The sequence below is a fragment of the Neopsephotus bourkii genome, unplaced genomic scaffold (genome assembly GCF_033783945.1).
Source record: "Neopsephotus bourkii isolate Nb327-2 ecotype Australia unplaced genomic scaffold, CSIRO-AGI_Nbou_v1 NB_168, whole genome shotgun sequence".
Lineage (NCBI taxonomy): Eukaryota > Metazoa > Chordata > Aves > Psittaciformes > Psittacidae > Neopsephotus > Neopsephotus bourkii.
Genome location: NW_026900684.1, coordinates 817873 through 834273, shown reverse-complemented (window position 1 = coordinate 834273; position 16401 = coordinate 817873). Strand labels below are relative to the sequence as shown.

General features: G+C 38.9%; 1 protein-coding gene across 1 annotated transcript in view; it reads left to right on the top strand.

The window, feature by feature from the left end:
• PPAT (phosphoribosyl pyrophosphate amidotransferase) overlaps nucleotides 1-16369 on the top strand; it is a 46623-nt gene extending 30254 nt beyond the window's left edge. The window contains exons 2-11 of the mRNA XM_061370744.1: nucleotides 1018-1084; nucleotides 4314-4520; nucleotides 5582-5694; nucleotides 5812-5957; nucleotides 6929-7001; nucleotides 8698-8849; nucleotides 10068-10195; nucleotides 10498-10719; nucleotides 11506-11626; nucleotides 14123-16369. Of these exons, the coding sequence (XP_061226728.1) occupies nucleotides 1018-1084; nucleotides 4314-4520; nucleotides 5582-5694; nucleotides 5812-5957; nucleotides 6929-7001; nucleotides 8698-8849; nucleotides 10068-10195; nucleotides 10498-10719; nucleotides 11506-11626; nucleotides 14123-14292 (1399 nt within the window). The 3' untranslated portion in view covers nucleotides 14293-16369. The remainder of the gene's footprint in view (nucleotides 1-1017; nucleotides 1085-4313; nucleotides 4521-5581; nucleotides 5695-5811; nucleotides 5958-6928; nucleotides 7002-8697; nucleotides 8850-10067; nucleotides 10196-10497; nucleotides 10720-11505; nucleotides 11627-14122) is intronic.
• Nucleotides 16370-16401: the final 32 nt, after the last annotated feature.

The window sequence follows — 16401 nt, the reverse complement described above, 5'->3', positions numbered from 1 at the left end:
TACGTATGGGAGTGGATGGCAGCTTACCAGTCCCCCAAAGTCCTTAGGAGAGTTGAAGGCACAGTGGGCACATGGCAGCAGTTTTGTCAGAGGTAACACTGCCTTTCTCCAGGAAGCCTTTTAATAGGAGATGGAGTGGCCTGCACTGTTACCCACAAACAATACAGCCTGCAAAGCATACCTTTCCAATGGATAGGGACTGAAATACAAGCCTTGGGCAGCCATGCAGTACTCTGCCTGGCTCCCACAGCACAGCTTTGGGGGGCCCAGGCAGGCTTGGGGAGGGCTGGGAGCAAGCTGGGAAAAAACGCTGTCATCCCAGCTGATAGAGCTCTTGTGAGCAGCAAAGCACAGCTGCCAGCCTGAGGGTGGTGTGTAAGAGATGTATTTCCATTTGCAGTGACACTGTACACCAGACTTGTTTTGCTTGAGTTCAGAAGCTGTGATGCCTGATACTAGCTTTATGTGCTCAAATGCTTTTATTGGAGTGTGCATATAGCTTTTAGAGGTGTAAATGCTAGCTTGTCTTCTTAAAGGCAAGAATGCAAAAGCTTCTGCAGAGGTGATCAGTGGAAGACACTGTGGAAGACACAAAGCCATCAGTTTCTTAATACTTCCCCCCCCCCCCAGCAGAAATAGAGTAGCACTGTTGAGCCTACTACTACAGCCTAGACTACTATCACTGCAAAGTGGCTTTTCAGATTAAGCATCTGCTGTTATTTTATGCCCACACTGAAACAGGACTGCAGTAAGAGCCTGAGCCAGTGTTTATTAGTGGAAGGAGTCCTGCTGAATTCAGTGGGCTTAGGCACAAACCTTATGTGACTGTTTTGAAATGAAGCATAACATGGGCAAGAAACCAGTTGTAATTACAAGCCTGTAAAATCAAGTAACAAAACAGCCTACATTAAAATTTCATGTTGTAAAGAGTAGATGAGAAAACACCAATCCACTGTATGTTAAAGCATTTCGTTCTCATCATTTCAGTGCTTTATGTTAATTTTATTTTGTCCATAGGGGCCAGGAGAGTGCTGGAATTGTGACAAGTGATGGAGAGTCATCCCAAGCATTCAAAGTGCACAAGGTAAAATGTAAATTAATGTTTTGTAGATGCCAAGCCAAGATGCATGGTTTGTTTCAGCTAGGAAACAGAATAATTAGGAAGTAACATGTTATGATGGGCTGTTTTGTTTTGTCAGTAATAGTATTTGATTGTTATTTGTGCAATTTCTGTTATAAGTGATGTTTGTTTAGTGATGTAATGTTTAAAACAAATATGCCAACCTTATACTGTTACCAACATTATGTTCATGTCACAAAAACTACTTACCAAAGTCACCCTGCACCTAAGGTGTTAACTCTGGAGATCTGGATAGCAGCAATGCAACTTGAGATGAAGAGGAAAGAAATACAGTTACATGCTATGCACAGGCAAATGGAGAACTAATTCTTGCATTAGTAAGACTCAAGGAAGTGGCAGCTTTACCCATAGGTAAAAATAAACAGAATAAAAGATAGCCTTCATTCATTCTTGAGCTGAGGGAATCCCAGGGAATGTTAAGAGACGTAAAATGGCCATAGCCTCAAAAGTACTATGCATACTCTGGGAATATTTCTGCTCATTCTGTATTGAACAGTGATCAGGAAAAAAATAATAATCAGCCTACTCCATCCTGGAAGGGGAGAAGATTGAAAATAAAACTATATCACAGAATAACCATGGGGCAATTCTTGATGTGTGTCCTCTAACCACAATCAAAAAGCAGTTCATCTTAATGACCAGAGGTCTCTGGGGAAGATTAAGATTCAAATCAGCCCAAGACTAAGAACTGCTTTCCTGCATCAGTATGTGTATCTATGAATGTCTGCTGAATGCGTCATGCAAAATCTTGTCTCTTCAGGCAACATGTTTCTCACCTCTTCGGGCATTTCCCCCCTGCTATCTGTTACTTACAGTCTGAGTCACACGCGCACATACTGCAGCTTTTCTCAACTTCAGCACCATGTTATCTGTTCTTCATTCCTGCTCCTGCTTGGGTTTCAGCTTTCCATAAGGTTTCTAGGAATTTCAGCTTCCTTTAAAGGGGGCTGCTTTATAAATCCTGTAGTAGAAAGTATTTCTTAGAATGAACTTCCAGCAATGTTTCCATGTTACTGAGCTGCAGCACTTAGCTGTCACACTAAGAATTTAATTGACTATATCATCATATTAGCTTTGATATTTTAAGAGTTGCAGAGCATGTGATGGTTTCTTTTATCCTTACAATATGCTTGTCAGCTACAGCTCTTTTAAAAACTCTAATAACCACAGTGTAACAAAGAGCTTGTGGAATACAATTTGCATGACTTGTTTAATCCTGGAAGTGGTGTTAATGTAACACACATTTGGGTCTGTTACACTGGTGAAATTATATTTAGGACTCTGACTTGTAAACTTGTCCAGAAAAATGTCAGCAGTTAAGATGCTGCTATACCTGTTTGTCTTCCAAACCCCTTTTGACTCTTTATAGCAGAGAAAACAGAATGGAAAAGGTGCCTTCTTCTTACTTCATTGGTTTACTCATTTTTGTCAACAGCTTAAGGCAGTACATCAGAGTATGAACTGGAATGCCCAAGGCATGGGTACGTGTTCCCTTCTGATTGTTGCTAGCCTTTGACCACAGATTGATAGCCCTTTACAAAGGACATTAATCTGTAGTTTTAGAACCTCCCAGAAGGACTCATCCAGATTTGTCTGTCAGAGACTTTCAGCTACATTTCTGTAACAGAACATTATTGTCATACTGTATTAACCAGCTCAGGATGTGGAAAAATTTACATCTCTTGTATAGACATAGCGATGTGAGAAGGAGAAAGACAGACTGTTTCACACTTGGATATGCAGAATAATAAAGCAGCTTTGTATAATACATACATAAAATGGTCTTCATTGGGAGTTTTTTATACTGGTGTCATTCACATTCACCATCCCACACCAGCACAGTCTAAATCTAAGGAATATTTCAAACGGCAGTTAGAAGATTATATACTTGTGTAACCAAATCTGGTTTAAAACAACATTGCTTGTTTAAGCTATTGCAGTGCTTAACTTGGCTACATCCATTAAGACCGGACCTATCAGATCTCCTGTCAGGATAAAGTTGACCTAAGTAAAATAGGAGTGCATGATTGCATTTCTGTACATATATGAGAACAAAACACAGACTTTAGACCACCCTTTATTTCATCTGTGAGACAAGAGATAATTTATTTGGCATAAAGTTTGTTGACTCATTAAAGCAAACTGATACCAGTTCAACTGTTGAGGCAGTAACATTTTAATGTAATAGTAAGTATCCTAAAACCACATGTGTAACCACAGCTTCTTGGTATTCCAACTGTATAGCAGTCACAGCAGAAAATACCCTAAAGCTGAGCTTTCTTTAAGCTTTTTTGGTTGAGCTCTGAAAACAGTTCAACCAATTTCTTTCCTTCCTGTCCCATCCCACTCTCTTGTTGCTGTACCTGCAACAGAAGTTATGAACCATTCACAGCTTTGGACCTTTCCTCTGTATCTTTGAAGGTCCTGGAGGAGTGTTATGTGTACTATTGTGTATCTCCACACACGACAGGGAAACGAAGCACTAGAAGGATGTGTTTCCCACAGGCAGTGGCAGAAGCAGGAGTATGTAGGAGGGCCTGGAATCCAGTCTTTAATTTCTACTCTCTGTGTAGGGTTTTTCAGGCTATTCTTGCTACTGAATTACTTCCACATAGTGCTTGTTGCCAAAAGATGCTCCTGATGTTTGACTAGAAAGTTTTGATGCATTTTTGCATAGAAGGCAACCTGGCTATATGAAAAATCTGTTTTAAGTAAACAGTGACATCTCTTGAGAAAGCTTTACTTCTGACATTGGCAAGAATGACAGTGGGATCTAACAAACATCATGGACCCAGTATAAAAGTAAATCCAATATACTGCGATCTTGTAAAAGGTATTCTCTACATAGAATTTCCTTCTGGCAGTCTTTTTGTCTGGTGTTTTTAAACAACATGTTTGTTTTGGTAGTGTTTTTTGGAAGATGTATTTTTAGTAAGAGAATAGATTGTTCCATCAAAATCCACAGCACAAAGATGTATATTGCTTTATTTAAAAACAGAGTAGTGGCATCTGGTATATCACTGTGACACCTACTCAGCTTTTCTTTCTTATATCTTCCTGGTTATTTGCCTTTTCACTTAAATTTGCTTGCTTTAAAAACAAACATGAGGAGAAATTAGAAAGTTGCCAGGAAAACAAAACCAAACAGAACTTTTTATTTTTTCTCCCAAAGGGAATGGGTCTTATAAATCACGTCTTCAATGCAGACAGCCTGAAGAAGCTGTATGTTTCCAACCTCGGTATCGGGCACACAAGGTACTCCACCTCAGGAATTTCTGAGCTACAGAACTGCCAGCCTTTTGTTGTAGAGACTCTTCATGGGAAGATTGCTGTGGCGCACAATGGGGAGCTAACAAACGCTATACAACTCAGGAGGAAGGTTGGTATCCACAAAACACTTGCTATGACTTTTCCTTAATGTTAAGCTGCTTGGAGTAGTGAGACAGCACCATAATCAAAATAGATCATTCTGGGGCAGAAAAGGTCCCAGGGAGGGAAGGCATTCATAACTGTCTTAGGGAATAATTCACCAGTCGTCTAGACTGATGGTCACATTCCTATTAATCGAGTGTTGATAGTGTGTTTGGCTAGAATGGTATGTGCTAAAAAGGCAAATAAAATTTATCAGATGTTTCATTATGAAATAACACCTATGATATATACCATCCAAAAGAGTTCATATTACTGCACTGAAGCAAATGTATGGAATGCCCATTGTTAATCAGAGCCACAAGAGTATAAATAGGTGGGAGAAAACAACAGTGATGAGGAAATGTAGACAGTGGTGAATCTTTTCCATGACTGTAAATGATTTCTTAAGATAAAAGTTAGGAACTCTAATACATACAGCATTAAATGGGTTGTAATAATTAGCTAGATACACTGAAGATTCTCTTCTCTCTTAGAAGCGTAAATACACCAAGGCAGAACAATTAGGCTGACCAGATTCAGCAAACTTTTAAATTGTGGGATTTTAATTTTTTAATCCCACTCTGTGTCCGTTCACGCCTCTTTTGTTGTTGTTTCTCTGTTCCTAAACCACCATTCAGCCTTGTTACCTCTTTCTGTATCTGCTATAGGTGATTACATATTTTCCCTTGTATATTTTTACCTTTCTTCCCAGAGCAAGCAGGAGCACAAAGCTAAGTAAACAACCAAAACATGACTTTATGCCCTGAATATTGGCAATATTAATTTTGGTTGCATGCAGGGCAAAGGAATGAGATGCAGAGGGAGAAATGTAGTATCAGTCATAGATGATTGTATCTGCTCTTTTTACATATTTGGTTGGAAGAAGTTTGTGATCTGACCCACTGAAGCGGGGTGTGTTTAAAAACATTAGTTCATTGCACAAAGGCGTTGTTCAGTTAAAATCTGAGCAGTGTTATGTGGGATTTTTCTTTTTAATGTTGTTAACACTTTTGCTTTGTGTCCTAAAAGCTTATGAGGCATGGTGTAGGGCTGTCGACCAGTTCTGACAGTGAGCTGATCACCCAGCTGCTGGCTTTCACACCTCCTCTAGAAAATGACGATACAGCCGACTGGGTGGCAAGGTGAGGAGGATGGGTTTCAGAAGCAAGAACAGCATCTCAGCATGATGTGTATGCAGCTGTAAATGCACACAGCTGTTTGTGTGACACACGATTATGTTCACCTTTGTCTCATTTCAGAATAAAAAATCTAATGAATGAAACTCCAACTTCATATTCATTGCTAATTATGCATAAAGACATAATCTATGCAGTACGTGATCCATATGGGAATCGCCCACTCTGCATTGGTCGCCTTATTCCAGTAGGGGACATGAATGGAAAAGGTAAACCATACATTCATATTCATAATCATGTTCATACAGTTTGTGCCTGAAATCACTGATATATAAGTAATTAAAGCTACATTTACTGAGAAGTAACCAGGAATATGCAATGCAAAGGTCAGTTTTGAAAATTTGAAACAACAAAAAAATGTTGGTAAGGAAAAAAAAAATAATTTAGGAAGTCTGCAAATATCTTTCCTGTTCCCAGCAAAGGGGAATTCTAGTTGCCTGATGTCAGTGTCAGAATTAGGCAGCCCAGCTGTAACAGAGTATTTGTGAAAATGTAATTAACATCTTATAAGCCGAACAGGAAAGCAGGGAGGAACAGAGTCACAGAAGGGTTGAGGCTGCAAGAGACCTCTGGAGGCCCTCTGGTACAAATTCCCTGCTCAGGCAGGGCCACTTAGAGCCAGTTGCTTGGGCCACTGTACAGTCCAGAAACAAGTCTGGTTTCTTCTTTTCTCCTGTAGTAAGGTGGCTGAAAAGTGCTGGATTATTGGCAATACATTTCTAAATTTCAAGCACTCCTGGTCACAGGTAGTATGGCAACAGAACACTATGCAGTCAGTTTATGGGGGAAATTATTTGTGTTCCTGCTAAGCGTGCAAATCAGCATTTTTCATGAAGCGAGATTAGAATCTGTTTGTATAAAAATAAAGTAATTTAAAGGCAAAGCAGTAAATGTTCCAATATCTTCACAAAACTTGGTAATTTTAACCACAAGAAAAATTATCAGGACTTTTTTAAGGCATACAAACATTCTTGCGCCGTAGGAATTCAGTAAGTTACTATTTTTCTTTTAATAACATTACAGAAACTTTGGAATTCTCTACTTTTTAGTTTTAAATTAATAACAGTATTGGGCACTTGGCAGCCTAAACAAAGCAGATACTGCAGTAGAAATGTAATGGTGTGTGGGGTAACAGTAACAAGAATTGTGGGCTGACTCCAACTGAAATCTTTCATTTCAGGAAAAGATAACAGTGAAACAGAAGGATGGGTAGTCTCTTCTGAATCCTGTAGCTTTTTGTCTATTGGTGCAGAGTAAGTGCCACAGTTCTCACTTTATTTGAAATCTCTCCTCAGGCAGCAATTAAACATTAAACCTCAAATTGCCAAATATCATAACCTATTACAATATGAAAGACATGAAAGAATAGTTTGTTGGGCGGTTTGGTGGTTTTTTGGCAGTGATCTTTTTTGCCAGTTTATTACCGTGAACATATTAGTGTAAAAGAAGAATTATGTGTTCAGATAGTCACAGTGAAGACAGCTTTACTGTGTAGTCTTTACTTTTTAATTTTAGACTTTTTAATTTTAGGCATGTTTGCAGCAGAATAGCAAAGTGATTCTTCAGTCACAGAAAGGTTACACTACTGGTAGCTCACAGGCTGGTCTAACCTGAGGTGTAGCATGTGTTGTCTTAACAAAATAAGCTTGTTTGAAAGAAATGATGGGCACCTGAATCTATTTCCATATATGCCAACATCCATCAGAGGCAGAACATGAGATGACATTCACATTACCGCTCGAGCTAAGATCCTCTGAAAAGAAAGGTGTGATACTTTTCCTTGACAAAAAGAGACGGGTAAAAGGCTGTTTAAGAGACCACAGGTTTGGAGTGGAAGGCAACTGTGAACTAGAACATGACTAAAGTAAGAAAGATTATGAGGAAGCATATTTAATTTTCTAACCATGCAATATAACTGTTCATTTGGGGACTAGACCAGTAAGTAAAGTTGCATCCTCTTAAAATAAAACTGTGAAACACTGCATTAAGAACACAGCTACCAAACAAAAAAATATGTCAAGCAAAATCAGGCAGCAGTGTGACGGCACTTTAGAGGTCTTTATTCCATGCCGCAGTGTTTTATTGCAGGTGTGGTGTTACGTGTTCCCTTGATGTAACTTCTGCCCTGTCTCTGTAGGAACTATAAGCTGTTGGTAACAGAGGCTTTCTTGAGACAATTTATTCTATGTATGGATAAAAATAACCATTTTCTGAAACTTCTTTAAAATCTCTGTTAAGAAAAGCTTATCGTGTAGGACCATCAGCTGAAGCCTGGGGGCTTTCAAAAGAAGCAATTTTGTCTGAACTTCTTGTGTAGCCAGTGCTGCTCTCTGCTAATGCTAGTATTTTGCCAGTCAATAATAACACATTTGCTCACCTCTGATTTATATCTGCAGAACATTTCAATGCTTTGGGACAGATTTAGATTGAAATTGTTAGAATAGCCACCCAAGGATCTAGAAAAATGCTTAATAAGGTTAAACACTGTAACATAATAAACCTAACACTGTTCCATATTTCTTCAGATAGGAGAATTGGAATATAATTTCCAGTTAGCTTTACATTCATTCTGTTTTTTTATATTGCATTTTAATGTTAATTAGCTTTCACAGAAAAGTCCTCTAGTATTGATCCAGGACTAAATTATTGAAATATATTTTATCTCAATGAAGCCTGTACTAGACTTGAGTATTGTACATCTCACATACAGGAAGAATGCCATAATTCTCAGGTGCTGAGAATTCATTTATTGCTTTGGGGTATCAATTCCTACTGGTTTAGTAAGGTTTTCACTTGTCTTAGTGTTGGTCTTAAAAACCTCCAGGTCACATCCTAAGACAGAAGCAAATTATTGTGCTAGGATGTTCCTGTTAGTTGAATCTTTTTAATATTTCAAAACTATCATCCAGGTTCAGGACATTTCTAAATGCTGTGTATTTCTCTTTCAAGGTACTATCGTGAGGTCCTTCCTGGAGAGATTGTGAAAATATCCAGGTATGATGTCCAGACACTGGATGTTGTACCAAGACCTGAAGGAGATCCGTCAGCATTTTGTATCTTTGAATATGTTTATTTTGCAAGACCAGACAGTATTTTTGAAGGTAAGGAGATAATAATGTACAGAGCTCCTTCCTGAATAGTGGGAGATGTTACTGTGGAAAACAATTACTCTGGAAAGGATCTGGGATCATAGATGCAGGGTATCACTGACTATGAGCTTGATTCACCTTCCTGTTTCTGGCTGTGCATATGGCCTCAGTCAGGCTGCCTGCCTAGTCCTATGGAAGGGATGGGGAGCCACAATCATGATAAAGGTAGAGGAAATACCCCTTAAAAGTGAGAGTCTTAAGAGAGGAACTTTATCGGTTCTTGGAGTACTTTTTTAATGACTTCTGAAATAGGGTGTGGGAAAAAAAAAAAAAAAAACCACAACAAAACCCCAAACCTGAAAAACAGCCTATTTTGAGATTTTCTTTGCAAGAAGGGGTTATTTCAGGAAGATGCTCTTAATATAACTTGTAAATCTATGCATTATCTAAGTACTTGGGGTTGTAGGTTGTCAGTCTGATGCTTTTTTATTTCAGTAGAAGTCATCAAAAATTATCTCACTGGCAAAGATATAAGACAGGACTCACACCTATCAAAGAACCTATTTTCTTGGCTTTCTATGGACATGCCATCTGTTGATTCCATACAGTTCCCCATCCTCATAAAGCCAGTTTCACCCCACATCCCTTTTTCTCATGATCCTCTTGGCCTTCGAATATCCTCATTTCTTACATACCTCAGTACTGCTGCTGTGCCTCACCTCATCACAATCCCTCCAGTTCCTTCCCATGCTGCAAATGCTTTATGACCTTACAAGCTTCTGAGACCTCTTATCCCTTTACTAAGTTTGGGGTAAATTTTACCAACTGATTCAAAGTTAGTCAAGTGGGCAAAGGCAGACAGCAGGATTACACAAACTTGGTCTGGGAAAAGCAGCCTAAAAATAGAATATGCATGTTATAAACAGGCAGGCATAATTTCTACTCTTTTCCTTCTTTAAATACATTTTGTATCATCCACAGGACCTTTAGTTACCCGATTAGGGCAAATTGGATTTTAATTCTCTGTGTAGTGATATGAATATGAATGATAGAATACAGCATTATGGAAGGAAATAAAAAATGACCTTACATGAATGACTGTTTATTAGTTGTGGAGCTTTTCTCACTGACTTCTATGACTGAACTTGCCAGAGAAATTTGTACAGCAAACTGAGAGGAAATCTGAATTATGCATACCAGGAAAAAACACTTCTTACTTGCTGTTCTTAGGTCAGATGGTATACTCAGTCAGGAGAAGGTGTGGGCAGCAGCTTGCTATTGAAGCACCTGTGGAAGCAGACCTGGTCAGCACTGTCCCAGAGTCTGCAACCCCAGCAGCTCTTGGTTATGCTCAAAAGGTATACGTTAACCTGTCTTTTTCTCCCCCAAGCATATTTACAATGATCTCTTTTTGTAATGGAATATAATGGTATGAGCTGTTAGTTTTGTATTGATAAAGCTTTATACCTTGAGTATACCCAGTGCTCCTATTGAGTCATCTGCACTTGTATTTTTCTGTCACTATTCCACTATATTAAGGTATTTCAAAATTTTTTGCTTACTGTGAAGTCATACAAGTCCTAAGGTTGCTTTAAAAAAACAGTAGCTGAGAATAACCAGCTCTTTGGATTTTAATTCTGTTTAACTCTCCTGTTTACAGTGTGGACTACCATATATTGAAGTACTCTGTAAAAACCGATATGTAGGAAGAACATTTATCCAGCCAAATATGAGGTTACGGCAACTTGGTGTTGCAAAGAAGTTTGGCGTTCTGTCTGATAATTTTAAAGGCAAGCGAGTTGTTATCATTGATGATTCAATTGTGAGGGGCAATACCATTTCACCCATAATAAAACTACTGAGAGAATCAGGAGCCAAAGAGGTAAGTTAATTTTCAGTTAGCACAATACAGATGTAAACTGAAGACTGATAAGAGGGTAAAGCACTGGTCTTCATTTGTACTACACATTGTTTCCTTATTTAAAAGGGCAGATGTGCAAAAAGACAATGCCTAGTGCGTGTTTATTGTGAATCATAGAATCATAGAATGATTTGGGTTGGAAAGGACGCCCATGACAGATTAAGGCGTTTCTTTTGTATGACTGTGAAATTTGTGTGATTAAGGGGAGATGAACAGGTCTCCATTTATGAAGCACTATCTGGCAAATGGAAAGCAAATTAGTTAATATCAGAAAATCGAGTACTGGTGTGGTATTCCTGACATGTGTGACCTGTGGTACTGCATTAAGTACAACCACATACTTAAATAGCACATGCCTTAAGTCACCAGAGCACACTGGGTTTAACTAATTAAGACTTTTTGATGAAATGGAATGCGCAAGTCTGTCACTGGAGAAAAAATGTTGTGTATATTTTATTTTGTAAACCAAAACATGTAAGTCAAGGACTGAACACCACAGAAGAAAAGCAAAATCAGGATGGGAACCTTTTACTATCATTAGGAAATACTGTAAAAGAAATCCTAAAACTTTCTTTCTCTCCTGCTGTGTTGGCATCTGAAAAAAACTTACTTTTAACTCTTCCGTGACTTCCGTCCAGTGCTCTGTTCTGTTCTCATGATTATTTGCCTAACTGGGGCTTTGCTGCTCTGTTATGGACTACTGGCCTTCACCATAGCAGTCTTGTTTGAAACTGTATTTTTATTCAGGTACACATCCGCGTGGCTTCACCTCCCATAAGATTTCCTTGTTACATGGGAATAAACATTCCAACTAAAGAAGAACTCATTGCCAACAGACCTGAATTTCATGATCTTGCAAACTATATAGGTAAGTGCTACTCTTTTCTTTTTTAAGAGAGGGAGTTTTCACCTGTAGGTATTTTATTGTCTCTAAATTGGAGAGACATCAATTTGATGGATGGACCACTCGGTGGATAAAGAACTGGCTGGATGGCCGCACACAAAGAGTTGTGGTCAATTGGTCAATGTCCAGCTGGAGACTGGTAACGAGTGGTGTCCCTCGGGGATCGGTGTTGGGACCGGTCTTGTTTAACATCTTCGTTGCTGACATGGACAGTGGGATTGAGCGCGCCCTCAGCAAGTTTGCCGATGACACCAAGCTGTGTGGTTCGGTTGATACGCTGGAGGGAAGGAATGCCATCCAGAGGGACCTTGACACGCTTGTGAGGTGGGCTGATGCCAACCTCATGAAGTTTAACCATGCCAAGTGCAAGGTCCTACACCTGGGTCGGAGCAATCCCAGACACAGCTACAGGCTGGGCAGAGAAGAGATTCAGAGCAGCCCTGTGGAATAGGACTTGGGAGTGCTGGTCAATGAGAAAAAGAACATGAGCCAGCAGTGTGCGCTTGCAGCCCAGAAAGCCAACCATATCCTGGGCTGTATCAAAAGCAGTGTGACCAGCAGGTCAAAGGAGGTGATCCTGCCCCTCTACTCTGCTCTCGTGAGTCCTCACTTGGAATATTGTGTGCAGTTCTGGTGTCCTCAACATAAAAAGGACATGGATCTGTTGGAACAAGTCCAGAGGAGGGCAATAAGGGTGATCAGGGGACTGGAGCACCTCCCATATGAAGACAGGCTGAGAAAGTTGGGGCTGTTCAGCCTGGAGAAGAGAAGGCTGTGTGGAGACCTCATAGCAACCTTCCAGTATCTGAAGGGGGCCTATAGGGATGCTGGGGATGGACTCTTCGTTAGGGACTGTAGTGATAGGACAAGGGGTAATGAGTTAAAACTTAAACAGGGGAAGTTTAGATTGGATATAAGGAGGAAATTCTTTCCTGTTAGGGTGGTGAGGCACTGGAATGGGTTGCCCAGGGAGGTTGTGAATGCTTCATCCCTGGCAGTGTTCAAGGCCAGGTTGGACAAGGCCTTGGGTAATATGGTTTAGAGCGAGGTTTCCCTGCCCATGGCAGGGGGGTTGGAACTTTATGATCTTAAGGTCCTTTCCACCCTAACTATTCTATGATTCTATTGTCCACATCAAAATAAAAGCACAGCACACCAAGGCAACTGTGACAAAACTGACTAAAAACTCGCCAGGCTGATACACTAAATTCTGCATTGTGAGTACCCTATAGATCAAAACAGTTTAGCTACACACTTTCTTTTTTTTTTTTAACACAATGAATTATATTTCTGCAAAGAACAGAAAACATTAGAATAATTGCATAATCATAAGTTATAAATAAGGCATGACAGCAAAGCCTTCCATACTTGAAGGTCCTTCTGGGAAACTTTACAACAGCAGGCAAAACACCAGGAAGAAAATTAGTGGTGAAAATCTGTCCTGTGATGAAAAGCTAATGTAGTTCTCAGTTCCACAAGATGTTCATAAAAATATGTTTGGAATTTGTTAACACCCACTATTTTTTCTACAAATTTAAATTTATGTAAATAATTTAACTGCATTATGTATTTCACTTTGAAAGAAATGACACTTAAAACTCATGAAAGAATGTTAAAAACATTCTCAAATTCTAGAATGAGTCATGTTTGCAACAAAACAAAGAACCAGCAGCTTTTGTTCTTTGTGATGAGGTAAATAATACACTCTTTGTAGGGTATCAGCAACAGAAGCTGTGAAGGCTTGTGAGTGAGGAGATCTATACAGGCATGGCCTACTGGGCTGCAAAATACTTTTTTAAATGGTTTAAGAACATAGTTGTGATTACAGTTAGAAAACTGTAAACTGAGTTCTTGTGTTAAACACTCTCATAGTCTAGTATGGCAGTGAGTTCTTTTCCACACAATTACTGTGAAGGTACACTGAAGTATTTCAAGTCTTTAAGTATTATTCACAAAATAATGAACTAAACGATAGAAAACTAATGATGTGAAAAGGCTATGAAACTTTCCTACTGTTAGAACATTCCTATGAACTGCGTTGTTTTTTAACATGATGGTCTTCCCCTCACCCAAGTCCCAGTAAGAGTTTGTAGTCCCAGGTGCTCAGTCTGGGATGCACATTTGCTTGTACCTAGACCTGAACTACAGGGTAACTATGGGAAACTATGCAGAGTTCAGGGATTCTTAATACACCCTCTGGACTTTATTTCTATTTTGGCAGTATGTGTGACATACTGGTTCCCATCTCAGAACCTTCAGTCTCTATTTCAGTGAGTTGGTCCCTGCACGAAGAATTTGAGAAGGCTTACTATGTATGGCCTTATAATTTTTCATACCCATTCTCTTTAGGTAAGGTTATCCACCTGGCATCATAGTCCATACCATAATGTAACTGCGTGTCCAAAGAGCACTGCATCTGGTACAACATTGCAGCTTTAACTGATTCTTTATTTCCTCTAGGAGCAGACAGTGTTGTCTACCTTTCTGTGGAAGGCCTGGTATCATCCGTGCAGGAAAGCATCAAAGCGAGGCAAGAGAACAGCCTTAAAACCCAGAAGTCACGCGTTGGAAAGATTGGTCACTGCACTGCGTGTCTCACTGGAGAGTATCCCGTAGAGCTAGAATGGTGAAGTGGATGGACATGAGCCCATCTGTTGCTGAATGTACCTTTTTCAAAGATTCCTTCTTGTCAACAGTCTTTTTACATTTAGGGTACTATGGAAAGCTTATTGCAGCTAACCCATTACTGTTACTAAACCACATCTTTACAGTAAAGACTTACAGAAAGTCTGATGTGTTGATGAAAACAATGTAAGCAGATTAAAATACAAAATCATAGTTTTGATGCACAGTTGTGCGTTCTATTTTCTCATAAAATATTATAAAAGCCAAAGGTTTTTTTTAATTATATAGCAGTCCCAGAAGTTTTTTTTTTTTTTGTTTAAGTCTTGCCCTGAAAGATATCCCTGTTAGAATTGTTCACAAATCGTGGGTCGTGTGGTGTTATTTCAATTTATCAAATTCTTAATACAGAAGAATGTGAAGTTTGCTTTTCTCCTTTGGAAAAATACCAGTTTCTGAAGAATTAAATTGTTTCCTCAGCAGTTCTTGCTTAAGCTTTTTAAGAATAGAAGTGCCTAACTTTTGCCAATGTAGCTCAACAGCCTTTATTAATCTCCAGCCTTTGTAACAGACTCTATGAACATAATGTCTAGTATACAATTTAAAAAAAATGAAGACTCAGGGAAACGCTCTGCCAAAAGCTCTCTAGTTTCATAACTTTAAAATTCTCTTTTTGAACTGCAGTGTAATTACATTATCTTCATGTGCTTTCATCAGTTGCCAATAGGATGTGGAAGGACAAAAAAATACTTGCCACTGCCATTTTTTTTCCTGTTCTACATCTTATTTTCTCCAGGACGAGTCCTGACAATTTCTGAAGTGTGAGCTCACACTCAGTGTGCTTTTCACATGTCAACATCCAAAGTAAACCTAAAAATAAAGTCAGTCTTCATTTTCAATAGTGAAAACGATGTACCAACTTAAGATTATGAGTTCTGGGTATAGTCTTTTTTTACTATATTACTGCTGTTAAAATAGATGTAACGTTTCAGAAGAAAAAAGTTCTGAAGAACCATTAGCTCTTGAATGCATTGTACTTTTTAACTGATTACTGTATACATGAAGATCACTTGGACAACTAACCACTTGCTGAAAATGGAAAAGCACCTTTGGAAAACTACTGTGAATTTACACACAATTGTAAAAGTATTTTGTATACCTCGGTTTTGTTCACTGAACACCAGCAACTTAATTTTAGATTTTCTATTTAATATTGTGTATTTTGGCCTTATAATTGTCACACTGTTTAAAAAAAAATAGGTAAGAGCTTCTTCCATCTCCATCATCTTCCATATAGTTGAGAATTACAGCTCTGATGATTGAATTCAAAAGCGAGCTTTCTTACATGGGGGCTTATAGCAGTGGTGCCTGACAGACAATCACAACACAAAAGTTCCAGTTCAAGAAAGCATGTACAAGAAGGTGTAAGTCGAGTTCTTAGGTTATAGATACATATGAGAAGCCCTTTCTATCAGAGATAAAGATGTACGGTTTAACAAGGCTGCAAGCAGAAGTCTGCTGATTTACCTAAAAAATTGTCTCTAGAACAGACTGAAAATGAAACTTGTGCAAATACTTTTAACAGGTTTTTAACAAAACTGGTATTTTTGAAGTCTGGCAGTAATTGCTGAAATGGGATTTGAGCATTAGGTGGCCTAATTCCTATTTAATGAGTCCTAATGCCCTTTTCCCCCTCCATGTATGAATGTGAAATTTCAGTCTGCTACCCTAAGCACTGTAATTTTTGGATACGCTACATGCCTAATCTTTAGGGCATATTTTTCAAAACCTTAAGTTAAAAATGAGGCATTTTCTATGTATCACTGTATTCTCTGCCAGCTGGGTTTATGTTTTGGGTTACCTGGCCTTTTTTTTAATCACATACAGCAGGACATACACATACAATGCTGAGGGAGAAAACTCTGATTTTGGGTGTTGCTATTTGTATTATATGAATGTTTTATTGTGAAACTTCCTGTTGTATTACCAACGTGCAAGTGTGCCAATTTACAGAATGTGACAAAGCAGTAGAAAGCTGATGTCTAACCCCTCCCATAGCTAATATTAAACATGGTTATGAACAGGTCTTCCCGGTCTCTCTCTTCACTGGCCGGCAG